This window comes from Lissotriton helveticus, chromosome 5_1 (assembly GCF_964261635.1).
Source record: "Lissotriton helveticus chromosome 5_1, aLisHel1.1, whole genome shotgun sequence".
Lineage (NCBI taxonomy): Eukaryota > Metazoa > Chordata > Amphibia > Caudata > Salamandridae > Lissotriton > Lissotriton helveticus.
This window is the reverse complement of record NC_136065.1, coordinates 1,988,311,281-1,988,330,456: the sequence shown is the minus strand read 5'-3', so window position 1 is coordinate 1,988,330,456 and position 19,176 is coordinate 1,988,311,281. Positions and strand designations below refer to the sequence as shown.

The 19,176-nt window shown below is 48.1% G+C and overlaps 1 protein-coding gene across 1 annotated transcript in view; it reads left to right on the top strand.

Annotated features, from left to right (window-relative positions):
* GABBR1 (gamma-aminobutyric acid type B receptor subunit 1) overlaps positions 1 to 19,176 on the top strand; it is a 685,831-nt gene that overhangs the window by 320,370 nt on the left and 346,285 nt on the right. The window contains exon 5 of the mRNA XM_078645697.1: positions 7,541 to 7,561. Within this exon, the coding sequence (XP_078501823.1) occupies positions 7,541 to 7,561 (21 nt within the window). The remainder of the gene's footprint in view (positions 1 to 7,540; positions 7,562 to 19,176) is intronic.

Here is a 19,176-nt window from a genome sequence, read left to right as displayed (position 1 = left end):
ATGTTTTGACAAGTTTGACTGTTCCCAGTGTTCCTGTTTCGAGTTGTGCCAGTCAGGAAACATTCAATGCTAACAGGAATTCTAGACGTAAAAAAAGGCTTCCTGTTTGGCTGATTATATTTCTGAAAGTTTTCCATTATAAGCAAGATATATATTTATATATTCATTTATATATAAAAAAAATGTGTTTTTTGTTTTTTTGTTCAAGAAAAGGGATAATGCTTGTTATAATTATTATTATTTTTTTTCATTTTTGCGAAGGGGATGTGTTATGTTGTGTAATATGTAATGTACCTTTAACTTTACACATTCCACATTCTTTAGAATTGTATGTACTGTATTCCACTTTCCTCTATGTGTTCTACATTTATTCAGTTGACGCAGACTGACTACCTGTCAGCTGTGTACCTGCTTGCTTAAGGATTAAACCTATTTCAACCTACATTGAAGTGTCATTCTTCAATTCAACACCAGTAGTTGCCTGTTGATTCAATTGCTTGTTTGAAACAACTAATAACTATCCCTGCTTTGTAAAACATAAAAAAGCAGCTACCACCGTTTTCAGTCGACCCTCTAAAATACCAGGACAGGAGCTAGATTTCCTGAAATCTGCCGGGTCAGCTGGTGAAAAACCGGGACCATCCGGGCAACTCCGGTAAGCCTGGTCACCCTACCTCCCTATCTTTATTTACACTGGATCTGACCCAGCCCACTCTTCTGGCCATATTGATGTGTGGTGGTATATAGTGTCAATTTTCTATTGTGTTGTCGCACCAATGGGTGACCTTATGCAGCAGATCTATCGTGGATTTCCTTGTACCCTGTTGGATGGGTGGGACACCTGTCAAATTAGCCACTAAGGGGGCTGACTCTGGAGGTAGATCTAAATACCCACTATTCCCCTCTATCATTGGGAGGCATCTGGTAGACTTGGAACCATGGGGGTAAAGCCGAGGCGCATCTCAAGCGCCGACCTCGTAGACATCAAGGGGTTTCTGGGAAGCTGTATCTCTCCTACCCCCTCTACCTCTGCCATTATGGGCTATCCCAGACTCATATGGGATGGCAAAACCTCCTGTAACGGTTGTTTGACCCCTTGACCTAGCTGTAAGAGGTTTCCATGCCCCAGGTGCTTACGGCCGTTGCTTGAGGGGACTGAGGGTGTAGGTGCAGGTCCAGCCAGCTGAGTAGAACCACACCCGCAGCTGCTCCTGCTCTTGCCGCTGCTGCCTCCACATTCTTGGGTGGGGGGCAAGTTGTGACTCAATGGACTGAGTAAGCACAGCTTCAGTCCTTGTCAGATGTGAAATAATAGGAGACAAAAGTGATTTGAACACAGCTTCAATTCTAGGTATTAAATTAACCACAGCCAAACTCAGGTCCATCTGATCTGGCACTACTAAACCGGCATCCTTCTTGTGTGATTGAGCACCTTTTCCCCCCGCCCCTCTCTCTTTTTACTGGTGGTTCAGACAGGAGTATAGCTTCTTCCTGTATACCTTCAGTACTGGCTAACAGTTCAGTATCAGTGATCACAATGGGTGGGGTGCCAGCTGTGTCTTCCATTATCGAAGAGTCAGCAAGAATCAGAGGTTTCTGGGAGTGATTAATGATTTCCATCGAAAGTCTCCTTTCAGTCAAGGCAATTTCTTTAGATAGGACATTAGCCGCCCTGGTTAAAAAAGAGCCCGAGGTAGTTGCTGTGCCCCCCGGTGTGCCCACGGTTAGCTTCCTCTTGCCTTTTTCTCTTTGACAACCCAAATGTAAAGGGCTCCTGCGACCAAATATCTCAACAGGTCCACGATAGACATACAGATGTTTAAATGAGCAAAATAAAAAGATCCTGCCCCAAGCATAACAATTCTTCAGAGTAAGCGTTAATTTTACCCAGCACCGTGAAGCAGGGAGAAATGTGATAATGTAGAAAGAAAAGAGGGGGTGCCATACCTTGTAAAAACGATGTCTGGTTTTTCCCTATCAAGGACCCAGGGTGGTGGCCCAGCCGGCCTCCGTCGGTCACTGACAAGCACAGACAGGCCCGCTCTTGGCCTGGTAGTGGTGGCCTGGACACGCTCCAGGGCACGTCCCGCGCAACGGGAGGCCCAAGTGGTAGATAATGCACCTCTGGGCGCGGGAGTCCTGTCTGGTGGGGGGTGGCTGCCGCAAATGGCACTGGGGCTTGTGGTTCCTCCCCCACTCGTGGTTCCTGGCTTCCCATGCAGCAGGAGCCCCAAACGGTAGATAACGCACCTCCGGGTGTTGGAGTGCTGTCTGGTGGGCGGCGGCAGCCACAAATGGCACTGGGGCTTGTGGTCTTGCCCCCTCTTGTGGTTCCTGGATCCCCGTAGTAAAGTTACTCAAAAGTGTAAGGGTAAACTTACACATGTGAATTACCCCCATGTGTAAGTTACATTTGTGAACAGCCCTGTAAGATTCTTGTCAAGCTGAAAGCTGATAGATTTAATACAAGCAGTGGTAGAGGGACAACAATCCAGAATGTTGATTCCATTTAGCCAAGATTGTACTAGCATTGAGCAACTCAGAGGAGAAAATGTTCCAACGTTGAGCAACCAAGAGGGGAAAACAACTTTGATTTAGTTTCAGGTTTGGGACATACAAGATTGGATTTTACTAACAGCTTAAACGAGGAACTCAGTGTCTTTTGGAAAGGATACTTTCAGGTATAGCTATGTAATCATCTTCTAGAAGCGAAAGGCGATGTTGGTGTTTTTAAGCTGGGTGCCTAAAGGATCCATGCATAGTTTGGAGAGGGTGTGTGAAAGAATGGAGCCTTGTGTAACAACGTGTTGTAGAGATGAGACATTGGATCTGGAGTCCATAAGTTCAAGGTGTTAAGAGAGCCACTTAAGTACCATCCCTTTGAGGTGCATTCTGTCATCAAAGATCTTTGAAAGTGCAAGTGTTGCCTGGTTTACGATATTGAATGCTGTGGCAAAGTCCAGAAGTGTAGGAATGCAGGCGTACCCTTTGTGAGAAGGAGTGTGTCATCACCAGTTTGAAGCATTGCACTCTCAGCACTACATCCTGATCTGAAACCTTTCTGAAAATCATCAAAAACGCTATTGGCAATGAATTGTCTTAATTAACTGTTGTCACGGCTTTCCAGTGATTTGGCCAGGGAGGGTACATTTGTGATTAGATGGCAGTAGCTATTCAGATGTTCCGAATCAGCTTATGGCTTTTTCAAAACGGCGTGATCTGGCCCATTTTAGAGCCAGCTGGGATGATGGCCTGAGATTGTGATGAGTTGGCTAGGATGGGCCAGAAAGGAATCATGTAGGTGTGATCTTTTTAATGATGGAGGCGGGTATGGAGTCCATAAAGTAAGAGGAGGGGCTAAGGTTTGCTGTAGTTTTGCAAAGCACAGTTTCTTAGATTCCTCTAAATTCAGGCCTGGATGTGGAGGATTTCTGAACAGGGTCTAAGGTAGTTTCTGAGTACCTTTTGGGGTTCTTGTTGTGCATTGAATGATTAGTAGAATTTGTAGATTGTTTTACCACCTCAACAGGTTAATCCCCATTTGAAAAAAGGTGCTTTTGTCTTAATATGATTCTTTTTTACCATTTTTACCTTTTCTCTCTTTGTGTAGTTCGACTGATGGGTTGCAGTGTCATACCCACGCAACAGCTTGAAATGCTGTTTTTCTATATTGGTTCAGTTGATTTGAGAGCCATTTGTGGGTCATTAAAGTCACAGATGCTTCAGTTTTTCCGGTGCAACTTTATCTATAGTGATGTTCACGCTATTGAGCTATGGACTGATCACTGCAATACCTTCTTGTGATGTTGGTATACCATATACGGACAATGAAATATCTTCTGATAGAAGGGAGAGATAGAAACTTTTTTAGTCTCTCCTCTTCAGTTTAGGATTATTCCAAGGTCCTGTGTTATTCTTTTGGAGGAGTTGAGGTACAATAGGAAGTGGCCTGACCAGTCTACATCAGTGCTTTAAATGGACTGGTATTGTCCGGTACGGAGTACCAGCACTTTTTTCACTTTTTTATTTTGAGCGTGTGAGTACTGGCACTTCTCAAGAGAAATGCAATACTTTTAAGCACTTCTCAGAAACAAGCAGGTACTCTGATACAGAGTATCTGCACTTCTATTTTTCCATTTCAAGCACAGGTCTACCTGGATATGATGATCAGACTCAGCGGTTTGTTTTTTTTGAGCTACCACAAGGTTAAGAAATGGACCCAAGTCTGGTGGCTTAGTGGACCAGTGCGTCCACTCTAGGGGGTTGAGCTTGACCTCATGGTCACAAGTTCAAATCCCGGCAGGTCCACTCAGCCTTTCATTGTTCTGAGGTGGATAAAATTAGTACCTTTGAGTTGGGTAACAATAAACAGATGTTATTCAGCACCAAGTAACACCCTTCTGGGTGAACGTGCGCTTTACAAATAGCATATTTTATGTTGGGAGGAGTAAGGTCATTCCTGAGAAGGGATGCAGCAGCTTGTGAGAAAGGTGAGTCTTTTTAAACTCCCCAGTGCAAGTTAAAATCCCTAGGGAAGATGTGGTTGGAAAAGGAATTTTGATTCTCTAGAATATTCAGTTAAAAAAACAGCTAGTTGTTTCCCAGCAGGTTATAGAGCAGGAGGGGTTTTGTAGGGGGACATCAGCGGTATTCATTTCCACCGGGAGGCACCGGAGGGCTGCGAAATTCTTCTTTTTCAGACTTTTGCATTGAATAGAGCCTTGAGGAGGATTGCCCCCTCACCGTGCCCTTGCTCAATTCTTTCAATAATTGTGCCTGGCATCAGTAAATAAAGAGGAGGGAGTATTGGTGATAAGGACCTCAGAGGGAATGTCTGGGGTATCATTTACTCTATAATGTTATCAGAACTATGAATCCGTAAAAGAAATGTGATCAGGAACATTTTGAAAACATATAGACATATTTGGTGCCCTCCTTGCATACTCCAGTTGGAACCAGTTCAGGGAGCCGCTGGCTCCCACTCTGGGGCGAAACTAGACAAAGGACATGGGAGTATCCTCCCTATTGTCCAGCCCCTCCTGTGGGAGGGACCCCTGAATCGTCCCATCCCTTTCCTTAGGGGACTTAAGGGCTTACCTGTGGGTGGTTGCTTAGATTCATTGTGGGACAAGATTCAGATCCGAAACCACTTCATCTTCAACCGTCTGGGCACTTTGGACTTTGCTTGAAGAACCAAGACTGTATCTGGGAAGACTCCTGCTGTTCCTGGTCTCATTGTCCTGCCAGTATTCTGCGTTGCCTGTGCTTGCTCTCCATACAGGTTCTTCTACAGGCCTGTGGACATCCAAGACACCCAAATGAATTTCCCTTGAAGTGAAGGAGTCACTTCCCTGCATCTGCAGGCACTGCAGCAAAACTGATGGATCTGATGTCCTTGAGCTCCTACGGACTCCGAAAGGTTCAGCAACACAGGTGGTGGTTCTGCAACTCCCTCGAGGCCTGCACTGTCTTCACAGCACGTTTGAAGCCAGTATCCCACGTCTGAATTGCTGAAGTAGTACCCCTTTGCGCCTCGTCGACTTGCCATTGCCAAGGATTGTTGACTCTCTTCACCAGAGATCTTCTGGCTCCAAGAAGCTCCAGCCTCAAGAATCTCCTGCAACCAAGATCTTCACCTGCACTGCATCCTCTGCACCGTGGGCCTTCATCATTTTGTGAGCTGCTCGAAGTCCTCTTGTGACTCCTATACCTTCGGGCTGTAGATCCTGTTAAGGGTCTTCTTTGGCTCCAGTGGGCTCCCCTGCTTGCTCGGGGTCTGCTCTGACTTACCTACTCGTGGTGAGTTACTTGGACCTTGCTGGTCCCGAACCTGGGTTGCCGTTGCCAAGGCTTGTTGGAGCCCCTGCCAGACACTGACTCCCTGGCTCTTGACATCCGACGTGGGACAGCTCATGAACGGCTCCTGATCTTCCACAGCATCGCCTGGCCCTCACAGCAGCACCGTCAAATCACCTGCACCTCCGACATCTGTGGCATTCATCTTCCATGCACCTGGTCACTCCTAAATGGCATAGACTCTGTCCCCTTTGCTTGCACATACCTCTCATCTTGAATCCACCTTTGGGTTACATAGGACTCTTTCATCTTCTTTGCCAGTGACATCTTCACTGAAGCCCTTCATTATGGTCTACGGCGGTTCCCAACATCAGTTCGCACCTATGCACCTAGCATCCCTGGTGTAGGTATCCTGGTTCCCGGGGTATACACGGGTGGGGTGACTCTCCAACCTTCCATTTCCACAGAGTTTTTTCAGGGTCCACTGGGAAAGGTCCTTCTTCCTAAAAACTGCCACCGTGACTTACCCATTGACTTGTAGTGTGTCCGCAGTCGTGTTCCCTCTCTGCACACCGCCTCCATGGGGTTCCTGGGTACTTACCTTGGGTGGTTCCTTTGGCAACCCGACTCTTCTACATCTTCTGGGTCCAGTCTCCGCTTAGGTCGTGGTTCGCATTCAACTATTTTAGTATATGGTTTTGTCTCCCCTGGAGACCACTGTGTATTTGTGCTACTTACATGTACTGTTATCAAAGTATTGTGTGTTTTGTGGTTATATCTCCAGGTAAGAGATATTGCAATGTGTTAGCGAGTGTTTATAATAAATACATGTTTTTATAACTACACTGTGAGGTTCTTTTTCACTTAACCTACACCATAAGATTAAGTACTGGTAAAACAAGCTGCTTTACACTCCTTCTGGGCTAAGTTTGAATGCTGCTGGTACAGAGCTCGGGAAACCAATTAAGCAGCGGTGCTGAGCACCGGAGACTACCGGCTCAAATTAGTGTCAGATCACAGCTGGCAGTGTTCGAGGACCACAGTGGAACAGGCAGGCTTTGATGTAGCAGTGGCCCTCAATCACAGTATGCACGAGCTGAGGTCTTGGGCATAAGCAGGGTCACTGCTGCAGAACACATGGATTAGTCACGAGCGAGCCTTTAAGAACCACCTGTTTGTCTTTTGTGAAGTCTACATAGGTCATCACATTCTATCCACCACAGTCCATCCATTCTCTGCCACTTGCAGGGTTTATAGTGCATGCAGTCCAGTGGGATGTATGTCATTATGACGCGGTGTTTACACTGCGCTACCATTACAATGCAGTTATCACAATGCAAGTCATTACAACAACTTGTTCTGTAGGCGCTGGACTTAGGAATAGTATGATTTACTATTCCAACTCCAGCCCACGTAACAGTAGGGAAGGTGTTGGAATAGTAAATCATACTATTCCTTAGTATATAGCGCCATCCAGCGCAAGTCGTTGTAACGACTTGCGTTGTGAGGACCGCGTCGTAATGGTAGTGCGGTGTAAAGACCGCGTTGTAATGGTCGTTTCCTGTCCAGTGTGTACAAGGCAAAGCGGATCCTGCACTCTTTTATAACTACCTGAACCTTTGCATCTAGTTTTGTTAGTTTTTACACTTTCTTCTTTTGCCAGTCAACTCCCCCTGTTCTTTCACTTTTAAAACATGTTGTCACCGACAATAGCTTGACGCTGCTCTCTCTTTTTCTCCCGCAGTGAGGCGCTCTGACCCGACACGTAAGTATAGTTTGAGTTTTTTGTCTTGTGAGTCGTGTTTGCTCCTGGTGTCCAGTACTCACTGCCTCTGACCGTCCCTTCCCTTCTGTCTCCTCCCCCTGAGTTTGTCAGCAGAGTTCTGCCTGTCCCTGTTTTCTAGTTTTCTTCTGTCCACCAGCCCATCTCACCCTGTCTGTTGCTGCCTCCACTGCTTCCTTGGGCGGTTGGTCTTTTTCTCTTCTCCCATCTGTGATCTTCAGACTGGATCTCTCTTTCGTGTCTGCCTCTGTCCACCACCTTTCTGTCCCTTCGCCCTTCACAGTCAGTCGTTGATTGTATCTCTGCTGCGGGGCTTGGTTTGCTTGTCCCTCACTTGTCTCTTTGTTTTGTGACTGTGATGACTCAGTGGCATGTGCGTTTTTGTGATGAGCTGTCTCACTCAGAGCTTATGGTTGTCAGTGCGGTGACTGCAGGCGATGGCCAAGGCACACGACAGCCTAGCTTCACTTCACGCTGCATCACTGAGGGGCAGATCTACAAGCCCCTTGCGCCACTTTAGCGTCACTATTAACATGGGAAAAGTGACGTATAAGTGGCACAAGGGGCTTGTAAATCTGCCCGAGTCTCTGATACGCGTCTATTCACCAACCTGCCAGGGAAAGAGGAAGAGACGTCACGCACCCGTTGACCTCAGTGACTGACACCATATTGTTGATCCCTTAGCCCCTCGACTGTCTCTTCATTGCATCCGAGGGTCAATTGGAAGCACGCACACGTGTGAAGCAAACACAAATACAAAAGTTAAGCAGTGCATTTAGTGGCCCCGGTCAGATGGGGTACGCGTTAGTGCCAGACGTACCAAATGGCAAGTCAGAATGGCAGCTACTGTCCCTGGCCACCCCTATTTGACGTCCATGGCTATGCCTAAATCAGAGGGCCATTGTCAGTTTTAATCTCACTCTCTTGTGTCTTATCTCACGGAAGCCAGTGAGCCTGGAACTAGAATTCGAAGAAATTAGATGAAAATTACGTTTAGATTATACACGTTAGCTCAAGCTTAAAGACCCTTTTGAAATGACTTACGCAGTATGGGCCTCATTACGATGGCGGGCAGACCACCACCGACAGGCCGTCTGTGTTGGTCCGCCTGACATCCAGGCCATCGTCCTGACAGCCGGATTACAATACCAGCGGTCAGAGCGTAGAGGTCGGGGGAAGACTGCCACCTCCGACATGATCCAAGATCCAGTCGGGCGGCAGTTGGACTACTATCCCTACAGTAGAGGTGATGCCAGCGCAGGCACTGCCGTACGGACTAGGATGTCCCTTTCTTACTGCCTTTTCATGGCGATTCTACAGACATGAAAAGGCAGACGGAAACTGACTTTGGGAACCAAAGCAGAGTCCCCTTCTCCATTGGCAACTGCTAAGTGGCCTGGGGGTCACATGCCATGCCCCTGCACACATCCATGCACCATGTGCCAGGCACCACATGGTGCCTGGAACATGGTGCATGTATGTGCACATAGTGCCTTTTTTCTACTGTGGCTTGCGCTGCGGCCTTTTTCCTGAATCACAACACAAGCAGCAGTAGAAAAAAGCATTTTTTATTTTTTTTATTTGAAAAGGCTTTTATTGGCATCAGCACGAATAACAGAAACATACAAAAATATATATATAGGTGGAGTGTACATTAGCGGTTTTTTATATCTACAGTCCATTTGTGGATGTGCGCTCTTTTCGTTTGTTTTCCCCCAGTTACGAGGAGGGAAAGAAAAGAAGAAAAAGGAGAGAAAGGAAGAAGAAGGGGGGGGGGTTGTTGTTGTCCTTTACTGGGTCTTCCTCAGGTGCTCGTCGAGTGGGCCCCACATGTGTACTTTGGCATTGTGTTCTTTCGAGAAGTTGCCTGTGATGTTGTCTGCTCCTCTCAGGAAGGTGACCCAATTAATCCATGTTTTAAAGTTTGCTTTGGCTGTGTTCTTCCAGTTTGTCAGGATTATTTTTAGGGCCGCTGTGAGGAGCAGGTCTAGTAGTTCTCTCTCTTCTCTACTTTTTAAGTTCGCGGTTAGGTGTTCTGTCGCCAGGCTTGCGAAACTGATTGTGAGGTCAGCATTGAGCATGTCGTTTATGAAGGTGTTGATCTGTGTCCAGAACCTCCTGACTTTCGCACAGGTGAAGATGAGGTGTTCGAGGGTGCCTTCTTCTTTCTGGCAGTTCCAGCAATTGCCCGATTCTGCGATGCCTACCTTGTGGAGTTTGGACGGTGTCCAGTAGGCCCTGTGGAGGAGCCAAAACTTTGTTTGCGCTAGTTGTGGGGTGACTTTGTTTGTTGTCGCTGAGCTCCACATTTTTGCCCGTTCTCTTTCATTCAGTTGCCTGCCCAGGAGCGTTTCCCATGCGTTGGTTACTTTCTTGTTCTGCGCCAGTGTGGAGGGGCTCAGGAGCTTGTAGATCTTTGCAGTTTGGTGACCTGCTGAGTTGAGGACTTGCAGGTACTTGATGATGCTTGGTTCCCCTTTATGTAAGTTCGCTTTCGTTATGGCTGTCTTGATCTTGAGGAAGTTGTAGAGCTCTTGGTTCGGGAGGTCGTGTAGCTGCTGTAGGTTCTGGAACGTCAGCGGTCCTCCCTTGGTTTCCGTCTGGTTGGGGAGGCTGATACCTTTCTCGATCCATATGTCGTTGTGCATTGTTGCTCCGTGATAAGTTACTTTTGTGTTGAACCAGATAGACTCCCATGCTGTGCCTCTCAGCTTCTGCGCCATGCGTCTGTCTATTTTCATCAGCGCTTCCCTCGTGTGTTTCAGTATGGTGTTAGTCTTTTGGGGGTGTCTGTTTGCTGTTAGAAGGGCCATTGGCTTGAGCCCTCCCAGGATGTCTTTCTCAACCTCTAGCCAGACTGATTTGTATGTTTGTGTCTCGTCTATCCAGGCAATACCCTGTCTCGCCAGGCATGCCGTTTGGTATGTTTTGAAGTTTGCCAGATTGAGGCCTCCAAGTTCCTTTGTCAGTCTTAGTTTTTGTAGGCTTATCCTGGGTTTTTTGTTTTTCCATAGGAAGACGTTTAAGAGTTGGTCTAGTTTTTTGTGGAAGGCTTCTGTCATTGGGAGTGGTAGCATTGTTAGCGTGTAGTTTATCGCTGGAGTTATCATCATTTTGATGGTTTCTATTCTTCCCCACCAGCTTATGTATTTTGGCGACCATAGTTCCAGTCTTTCTTTTATTTTTTTCAGTGTGAGGTCCTCGTTGTGTTGGAGCGTTGATGTGAGGTCCCTTCCAAAGTGCAGTCCTAGGTATTTTAGTGGTTTAGTCTGCCATGCCAGTCCGGAATCGCCTAGGACCTCTCTTGTGGTGTGGACATTCATTGGCTTGCACTCCGATTTATCTTTGTTGAGTTTGTAGCCTGAGGCTCCCGCGTACTCTCCTATTGTGACCATGAGCGCTTTTATTGACGGAGAGGGGTTTGCTGTTGTGATTAGGATGTCATCTGCATACGCCGCTAGTTTGACTGTCTTCTCTCTGATCTTGACGCCTGTTATACCTGTGTTGTCTCTTATTCTGGCTAGAAGGGGTTCTAGAGCCAGCAGGAAGAGGCCTGGGGAGAGGGGGCATCCTTGTCTGGTGCCTCTTCCCAGCGTGAGCGTTTCGGATGCGCTTCCGTTTACCACTATTTTTGCTTTTGGTTTGTTGTAGAGGGCCATAACCATTGCCGTGTATTTTTCCCCCAGTCCGAATCTCCCCATGCAGTTCCTCAGGAAGGGCCACGAGACTCTGTCAAAGGCTTTTTCCGCGTCTAGCGCTATCATGACTGCTTGTTCATTGCTCCGTGCTGTGTGGTTGATCAGATGGCACAGTAGCCTTGTGTTGTCCTGCGATATTCTGTTTTTGATGTATCCCACTTGTGAGGTGTGGATGATATCTGGCAGAACTCTGTTTAGTCTATTGGCCAGGACCTTTGCGTAGACTTTGCAGTCGACATTTATTAGCGAGATTGGTCTGTAGTTCTGGGGATATTGTGGGTCTTTCCCCTCCTTGGGGATTATGGTGATGTTGGCCTCGCTCATGGACTCCGTCATCTTCCCGTTCTGGATGCATGTCGAGTACGTTTGTGCCAGTAGCGTTTTAATGTGTTTGCCGAAGGTTTTGTAGAACGTTGTGGAGTATCCATCTGGTCCTGGCGCTTTGTTCTGTTTTAGCTGGCTTATGGCTGTTTCAATCTCTTTTTCAGTTATGTCGGCTTCGAGCGACTCCCTCTCCTCCTCCTTGAGTTCTGGCAGGTTGGTGTCATTGAGCAGAGTTAGTCCTGCATCTTTGCTCAGGTTCTTATCCTCGGCATATAGCTCTTGGTAGAATTGTCTGAAGACTTCTAGTATTCCTTTGTTCGTTGTTTGGGACTTGTTCGTTTGGTCTGTTATCGCTGCTATCGTGTGCTGCCTCTGTTTTGCCTTTAGGTAGGATGCCAGCTGTTTCCCTGCTTTGTTTGCTGCGCATAGGTTGACTGATTTGAATTTTGTTAACCAGGACCCCGCCCTCTCGCTTAAAATCTTGTTCAGTTCATATTTCTTTTTTGTGAGCAGGGTGAGTGTGTTCTTGTCTGTTATGTTTGCGCAGTGACCTCTCTCCAGTGCTGCTATCTCCTCCTCTATCTCAGAGATTTTCTTGTTTCTGCTTCTGTTCATCCTGGATTTGATGTTTATTAGTTTCCCCCTTAGTGTTGCTTTGAGGGCGTCCCATATGATGTCCTTCCCTACTTCGCCATTATCATTGTGCTTGAGGTACTCTTTAATTGCGGCCTCAATTTCTTTCACGTTTTCTCTGTTCTGGAGGATGTCGTCGTTGAGCCTCCATCTTCTCGTTGGGCTTTCGTTGTGTTTGCCGCTTAGAGTGAGTGTTATGTGAGCGTGGTCCGAGATAGTTATTGGAGCTATCTCCGTTTCTTCTATGAGGTGCGTGTGGGTGTTGGACATCAGTATGTAGTCAATCCTACTGTAGGAGTTGTGTGGGTGTGAGTAGAATGTATACTCACGCGCCGTTGGGTGCTGTAGCCTCCATGGGTCTGCTAGATGCTGTTTGATGCACAGGTCTTTCAGGGTGTTGTTGTTGTTGTTGGAGTTATGGCTTGGTCTGTTTGGGTGCCTGTCCGTTGCCTGGTCCATTGTCTTGTTCATGTCCCCAGCTATGATCAGGAGGTCCTCTTGGGGCAGGCCGGATAGTTTGCTGTCCACTTCCTGCCAGAATTGTTTATTTTCAGAGTTTGGGCCGTATATGTTGACCACGTGTATTCTGTCGCTCCCTCTCTGGACGCTCGTTACTAGCATGCGGCCATCCTCGTCTACGTCCGTTTTTTGTGTTATTAGGTTGGCCCTCTTGCTCAGGATCGTTATTACTCCTCTTTTCTTCCCTTTTGCCGGTGAGCAGAGTACTTCCCCTATCCATCTAGCCTTGAGTTGCTTTGCTTCTTCTTCTGAGAGTTTGGTCTCTTGCAGCGTGTATACGTCTCCCTTTAGTTTGGCCAGGTGTTCTAATATTTTCCTTCGTTTGACCGGGTGGTTCAGTCCTTTAACGTTCATGGATACTACCTTCAGGTCAGTAGACAGGCCAGCTTTTGTTGGGTCTGTCATGGTGGTCTGGTGTTGTCGCTGATGCTTGTTCTCTTCGCACGGTCTGGCGCTGGCCTATATGTCCGTTCTCCCCGGTGCGTTTTGCGGCCCCCCCCAGGCGTTTGGATGGGAATAGAGAGAGGGAAAAAGTAAAGGATGTACGCAGAAAAGAGAAAAAGTAAAGGGATTTTGTTCATTACACAAATGATGGCTGTATCATGTACTGTCTTGTCCACCTGCCCCGCTTCCCCCCCCTGCCCACCCCCCTCCCCCCTTCCCCCCTCCCCCCGTCAGTAGTAACTCGGGTGTGCGACAGCAAGGGTCCTCACACTCCCCCCCCCCCAAGTCCTTGCATAGTCTCAGCTGTTGAGTTGGGCCCCTTCGTGGAGATGGGGGAGACCAGGTGATAAGGCGTTGGATTTAAAAAAAAGGATATGGCTGTTGTTGTTCTCCCCCTTCTTCCCGTAGCTGTGGTGGCACTGCTGAGGTAGCTGCGGTTGCTCTTGTGTGTGATTGTCTGAGGTAGATTTGTTCGTTTAAGTTCAAAGTTGCGCGTGCACGTCAAACAACGATTCCCTTTCCTATTCCTCCCCTTCATTTGTTTCATCCGAGGATGCTCTTCGCTTTGCCCCCGGGCTTGGTAGCTCCATTTCTTCTGGTGCCGGGCCTTGTAGGTATCTGTGTAGGTCGTTGGGGTCATCGAAGATTCTGCTTCCGTGCCTGTCTGTTACTCTCATTTTGGACGGGCCCGCAAAGGTGAAAGCGATGTTCTTTTTTCGCAGGTGTTCTCTCTGGGCTAGGAAGCCTTTCCTCACCTCGACTGTTAGTCTGGAGAAGTCTTGGGTGATTGTTACTTTGCTTCCGTTTACCAGCATCGGGCGGCCCTTCCTGGCTACGGAGAAGATCGCGTCGGTGTGATTGTCTCTTAACGGTTTGCATATTATAGGCCTGGGGGCGTTACTATTCGCTTGCTTTCTTGCCGGTATGCGATAAGCTTTGGTGATCTCGAGCGGTTTTTCGAAACTGAGTCCGGTGAGCTTGGGTATTAGAGTTTCCAGCATTAGGGCGCATGCCCCCGGTGTATCTTCCTCCTCCTCGGGTACTCCCAAGAGTCTTATGTTGCCCTTGCGGCTTCTGTCCTCCTGCTCCGCCATGGCCTTTTGTAGTGCCGTGGTTCTCTTTATCACCAACCCCAGGTCTTTGTGCGTTATGTTGGCATTGTCCTCTAGCTGGCTTATCCTTTTCTCTGCCTCGTCTATTCTGCCGTTGGCTTTGCTTTGCTCTGCTCTAATTGCTATTAGTTCCATCTGGATGCTGTCCACCGTTTTTTTCGTGGCTTTTGCCAGCTCGTTTCCTTCTGTTATTTTCTTCAGGAGAGTGTCTAGTGTGATAGTCCCGTCGCCCTGGCCGCTGCGCTCCTTGCTCGGTGAGGCGGGGGTCTCATTCTTGCTCTTTTTCAGGTCGTTTGTGCCTTGTTTGCCGTCTCTCCCTGCCATGGCGTCGGTGCCTCCTCTGGCCTGGTGTGTCTTGGGTTTCCCATCTATTAGCTGTTGTCTTGTGGCGGCCTTGTTTTCCCCCTTCCCTTCCTTGTTTCTCAGGGTGCTTATTGCTGTTAGGGGGTTGTCCCTGAACCTGGGTGGCCACTTGACCACTCTAGTTTTTGTCCTGTACTCCGCCAGCCTCTTGCGGTGCCACCCCTTGTCTTGCCTTTTTGCACTCTCTCAGGCCTTGGCTCTCGTCGCTCTGCACCCTCTACTGCTTCTCTTGCGGGTTAGCTGGGGATGTGGGCCTAGCTATGGCTTGGTTTTCCCACGACTCCTTGGGCTTCCCCCCTTCCGCACCTTGCTGCCGTGCTTGCTTGCTGCTCTGCGTCTGCTGCCTGCACACTGCAACTGCCCCCGCCTCTGCCGTTTGGGGGTTGATCACTCTCTGGGGTGGCTCTGCGCTGGGTTGGTTTCCCCACGCTGCTGCTTCCCCCGGGTGCTCGTGTGGTGCTTCTGGGTGTGCACGCTGCCTCTGCTCGCTTTTTTTCCTCCCCGCTTCGCCTTCTCCAAAATGGCCGCTCGCTCGCTTCGGCACCTCTCCTAAGATGGCCGCCCCCTTCTGTGCCTCTCCCTCGCAGTTCCAATGAGCGTTCCCCCTTCGGACTATTTGTTTATTCTCCCCTCTGCCGTGCGTCGGCACTTGCCTTCCACTGGCGGGTTTACTTCAGCCCCGAGCGCTCTCCCAGGCGACTTGGTGGCGGGCTCTGCGCCTCCCGGCTGCCGCTCCTCCTCGGGCCTCTTACGCCCCTCCTCCTTGTTCGCCCTCGTCTCCGCCGCTCGCGCTCTTGCCTTGCGGTCTACCCTTGCGCCTTGGAGTGCTCCGCTTGGGGAACGAGCCTTCCTCGCGGTATGGTCGCCCCTCGCTTCTACCCACACCAAGATGGCCGCCTCGTTTGCCTCGTCTGTGGGCTGGGGTGGGGGGGGGGTTGTTCTGCTCGCCGCTTTGCATACGGTGTCAGCAGCGGGATGCTTCTCCTCCCTTCTATGGGCCCTGGGGGGTCTGCGCCTGGGATCGGGTGCTCTTACTTGGCAGCTCGGTGGTCCGTTTACTCCCTCTCCGGGACGTCCGCCATCTTGCGCCTGCTCTTTCTCTTCTCGGCTGGTTTCTTTCCGCTTTTTTCCCTGCTTCCTGGTGGACGCACCTCGACTTGGCTCAGCTCTCGTGATGCCCCTTCAGTTCATGCACCCTCTTTCTCGGTTGTTGTAGCGCTCCTCCGCGTTTTGCCTCTCTTGCTCGCCGTTCTTTGACTTGGGGGTCGGGAGCTCCGGACTTAGGTCTGCTTCCTCCTTGCCATCCAAGCCACGCCCCAAGAAAAAAGCATTTTATGACCACCTGCACAATGCAATGGCGTTCAGCGGTCCAACTGACATCGTAATCAGGCATTTTATGACCACCTGCACAATGCAATGGCGTTCAGCGGTCCAACTGACATCGTAATCAGGCCCAATGTTCGCTGTGTGACTTACATTCTCCGACCGCTGCAGTGAAACTCTCTAAATATGATGCGTGTTTGAGAAACTGACACATTTTAGTGAGCTGGGTGGAAGGAGCGATTTTAAAAGGAAGATTACTCAGGGAGATGTGCAATGATGACATCACCAGAAGGGGTCCTGCCCCATAGCAAGAGCGCCAAGGGTCCCAATTCAATCAATGGGTTAATGAAGTAAATTGCCCCTCATAGTAAAAAAGAGATAACCACTAATTGGAGCACAGTGGGGCCTTACTTCCCATGGCCTAGGTGCCACTGCATCTGCTGCACCTTTGAAAGTTAGTATAGTATTTCACAATATAGTGCTTTCATAAATATAAGTGCCACATCATCAAACGAAAATGGTGTCAAGAATACTATTTTAAATTACCCCATTTCTTTTTGCAGTACATGTTATGGTTTTTTCTTAATATTCCATTCATGTGTGAGCAGATTCACAGAACTATTCCCAAATTAAATATGCATTTGCAGATTTACTTACTTACATATTTAATAAAACGCCTAGGTGTAAGTCCACACTTTTTTACTATTCATTATTTCTGAGAGTAAGTTTAGCAGCGGTACCCCCCATTAGGGCGGAGGAGTGTCGCCCTCCTGCTGCCAGGGCAGCGTAGGTGATATATGGTAATAAAATGAATCACCATTTTTCACTACTCCCAGCCGAACAGTTTGAGGGTGGGCCACTCGTGCTGACTGGCAGCAGAGGAGTGGTGCTCACTCCAGTTTAAAGTGCACGTGTCACTTTCGCCGGCTGTCTTGAGATGGCCAGCCTGACATGTACACTTAAAACCTCTCCACCCAACTGCCTTAGACAGCTGGGTGGAGAGCGGGCACAGTCCACCGATGCCTGCTGGAGCGTTGAGGCAGACCGCTCCAGCCACTCCTGGTGCTGCTTTCATGCTGCTCATCTGCAGCATGAGAGCAGCACTAGGATTTGGAGAGAGGAGTTGGCTGAGGCTCCATGAGGTGCTGTTGCACTGACGGCATTCAAGAAGAAAGCACAGAGGACTAGGAAGCTCGGTAAGTACGTTTTTAATTTTTTTACTATCTTTTTTGCCCACTGCCAGCACTGTGAGACACTTGCATTGCCTAGAGTCTCAACCTCAGAGCTCTCAGTCACGGGCGTTATACACAGGAATCTGTTATCGACCCATGATTGAGAGCTTTGACATTTCCGCCTAAAGGCATTGTGATATATTAGAATGCATGTCACTGTCGGTCTGCGCCTGAAGAACCGGGTCTTTCAGAACCCAGCGGCGTCAGGGACACGCCCGATGTCTTCGAGTTCCCCTGTCCTGGCAAACAGAGACACGGAATACTTCTAGGTGGCGTCAGAGATCACATTTATTCGCTGCAGCTAGTAACAGTAAACCAAGCAATACAACACGGTGTACAACTCAGGAGACTGCTCAAATTCGTAGAGCAAAACACCACTTTTTATCGAGAATTCGGACAATTACGAATGCACACTCACTGCGGCAAATTCTGACCAATAGAAACACATTTCTATACATTATCACATTCCAAAAAGCTCACTTTACATCGTACCAACCCCACAAGTTAATTATTAGGACTTCCCCAAATTTGATTACCAAAAGCCGGAGAAACTTATAATTGAAAGCACTACCCATGTAATGAAAAGTCGTAAAGAAAGAAACAATTCAGATGTCGAGTAGGATAAGATATGTGCAAGAAACTAAAAGTTAACGATATCCTGAACATTCATTGCATTTACAGACAAGATCTGCTAAAGAAACTAGCTTCGTGAAAGGGGTCAGCATCTTGCAGTTCACTCGTAAGTCGAAAAGACCCACATTAAATGCTTACATGGACAACGAGGCCCATGCAACTTTGTTCGTTCGTTTATCCCTATGGCCTACGTGAGGGCATCACAAAATGGCATCGCAAACAACGTAAACAAAATGGAGTCCGGTCCCGTAAGCCACGGAACCTCAGACCCTCCTTTTGCCATTACGTAGGCAATGACCTAAACTCACGTCAATCTGAATCCAGGTCTATATCTATTCTCATCAGATCATTAAGGTGTTACTGTAACATCATCTTATTATCCTTCGCTTCTCTCGAGACGGGTCTTCTCACACAGATCGTAGCACAAAGGCCACAAATGGCGGGACCACACTGAATGCATAAGCAACACGAGAAAAGGATCGCTATAGCCATACCAAGAAACATCAGAATCTTCCATCCCCATTTGGACAGCAATTCCCAAAACCATCCCATCAACGACCAATTACCTTCATCTACATGTATAGATTCAGCAGACTTATGCAACTTCTGGATGGCTTGGTACACTGTCAGGGCGTTATCTGGTATGAAAACGCAGCAACTAGATCCGATCAATTTACATACCCCACCTCTATCTGCAAGTATAATATCTAAAACAAAGCGGTTCTGTAATGTCATAAGGCGATCCGCTTGAAGCTCAGCTGTAATATTACTCAGAGCACCTGCAGTCTCATTTATAGTGGCCTCAACCACTCTCGTAAGCTGACGAATATTCCTACTATTAGCCATAGGACCCCAAAAGGGCAGGAAACCCTTAAAGAAGTCTCCAACTTCTTGTGCGACAGTATCTTTCGCATCGATAACACCTCTACCATATCTTGTCTTATGGTAGTTGAAAGCAGCTGTGTATGTAGGGGGAAGCAAAAATGTTACATAACATGTACCTGAAAAATCAGAAGGTAACCATGTATATGCTCTGTCGTAACAAACAAAATATGTGCCTTTGGCTGGCACGAACGGTGGAGATTTCTGGGATGTATAGACGTATGTGTGAACACACACACTCTTACCAAGCTGAGCTCTTGGATTCTGACCATTACCTTGCAGACAAAAATGACCTCGGTGGGGTACAATCCAAATAGGAGGAGACCTTCGCTGTCTATCTTTCTCCGTCAGACTAACACTATATGTCGTCCTGTTCCAACCTACATATGCTCGTACCTCATCTTTAGGGATAGCGTTATACGCATCGATACCTC